Below are 1,963 nucleotides of genomic sequence, written 5' to 3' on the forward strand. Positions count from 1 at the left end.
ACCTCGTTTGAATGGACATCAAGCCCTTTGTCAGTCACTTCCTTTCGCTTGCCGTTTGGGGTTCTGTCTTTCATTTCCAATTGTTTCCCTGTCTTCATTTTACACCCGTCTGTCGTTAACCTAACCAGGCTGCCCTAGTGCCAGCCATTCTCGATTCTTTCCTTCTTTCTCATTGTTTTATATTGTTCCATCCCGATTGACTCGTGTGATCAACTCTCGCTAATACCTTACCGAACCTTTCTTTTCCGAGACCCTCTCGCTTCGTTGGCACCATGCGTTCCAACAAGCTTCTTTTGCTCGCCAGTTTGGCGAATGCTATCCTCGCCCTTCCCACAAAGGACACCAGGGACTTGGACCCCCGCACCTTCGGCCTCGCTGCCGAGATCTTGCACGAATTCGGCAGTGATTTGGTGACCATTGTTGAAGATATTCTCGGTGGTGGAAAAAGCTCAGCATCCGTCCTTACTAACATCAGTGCCCGGGCTGCTGCTGCCCTGAACGGAGGTGCCTTGGGTTGCAAGGCTGGTGTCATTGATGCTGATATCCGTGCCGAATTGGCCACCTGGATCCGTGCTCATGCTGGATTCGAGGCCTCTCTCAAGACTGAGCTCCTCACCTGGTGTGAGGGCGATGCCTCAGCAACTCTGTCGACCGAGGTGTGCGCCGGGCTCTCCTTGTACGTCCCTACCTGCGCCGCGAAGGCGGCCGCCGGTGATCTCTACGTAACCATCGACGGTATCTTCGACGTTACGACACTCGAGGCTGGTGTTGTTCTCAGCTCTTCCTTCCAGTCTTCGCTTGCCACTTTCATCTCCGGCTCTGTGGGCCTCGAGCTGGATGCCAACATCCGCGCCGGTCTTTCCCTTTGCGCTGGTGGTGGTGTTCATACCGATCTTCACGCCGATCTTGCCGCTGCCTTGAAGGTCTGGCTCAATGGCTCGTCTTGCTCCCTAAGCGCCTCCCTCAAGGTTGCCGTCCTGGCTTGGTTGGAGGGCAAGATTGAGACTGGTGTCGTTGCCATCGGTTCCATTCCTACCGGCGGTGTCACTGCCGTCTCCGTTGGTGCCGCCATCAGCGCCTGGATCGAAGCCGAGGGCTCCCTTAGCGCCACTGCCCAGGCCTACCTCTCCGCCTTCCTCGAGTCCAGTGTCTCTGCCAACATCGAGGCTGATGTCCAGACCGTTCTGGAGGCCTGTATTGCCGGCAAGCTTGCCACCTCTATTTCCGCCGATGCCCGCGCGGCCTTGGCCGTCTGGTTGTCCGGTTCCAGCTGCAGCCTGGGAGCCGAACTCAAGGCCGCCCTTTACCTCTGGCTTTCTTTCTCCGTCACTGAAGTCAGCATCGACATTTCCTCCAGCCTCATCACCGAACTTGAGGTCTTCCTCACCGGCACCATTGAGGCGTCCCTCGGCTCCAGTCTCCGTGGTACCCTCTGGCTCCTCCTCTCCGGGGAGAGCATTATTTACCTTTCTCTCGAGGCCCGTGCCGAGTTGGCCGCTGTCCTCGGTGGTGCTGTTGACATCGATATCAGCAGCAGTTTCAACCTTCTCATCATCGAGTGGCTTACCGGCTGCAGCATCCCCGGTGCCCCAACCATCTCTTCTGGCTCCGGTTCGACCACCAAGCTCATTTCCATCCCTACTACGACCCCCGTCGCTGCCTCCACCGCTCCCGCCACCCCCACCGGCGCTTCCCCCGTCGGTGGCTCTGGCTCGCCTTCTCCTTCTGGCACCGGTCCTAGCGGTGTCAGCCCTACCGATGTCACCGGCGGTCACGGCTCCGGCTCCGGCACTGTTGGTGGCTCTGGCTCTGCTTCTGCCTCTGGCTCTGTCTCTGGCTCTGGCTCTGGCTCTGCTTCCGCCTCTGGCTCTGTCTCTGTCTCTGGCTCTGGCTCCATCGGCGGCTCGGGCTCTGGCACCGTCGGCGGCTCTGGCTCTGCTTCTGCTTCTGGCTCCGTCTCTGG

General features: G+C 58.8%; 1 protein-coding gene across 1 annotated transcript; it reads left to right on the plus strand.

Moving 5' to 3' along the window:
• Positions 1-272: 272 nt before the first annotated feature.
• BP01DRAFT_261032 (putative cell wall protein) lies at positions 273-1,622 on the plus strand (the record flags this gene model as incomplete). Its single annotated transcript, XM_025571297.1, has 1 exon — positions 273-1,622. A coding segment is annotated over one exon (1,350 nt), but the record flags the coding sequence as incomplete, so codon positions are not given.
• Positions 1,623-1,963: the final 341 nt, after the last annotated feature.

The sequence above is a fragment of the Aspergillus saccharolyticus genome (assembly GCF_003184585.1).
Source record: "Aspergillus saccharolyticus JOP 1030-1 unplaced genomic scaffold BP01scaffold_74, whole genome shotgun sequence".
Lineage (NCBI taxonomy): Eukaryota > Fungi > Ascomycota > Eurotiomycetes > Eurotiales > Aspergillaceae > Aspergillus > Aspergillus saccharolyticus.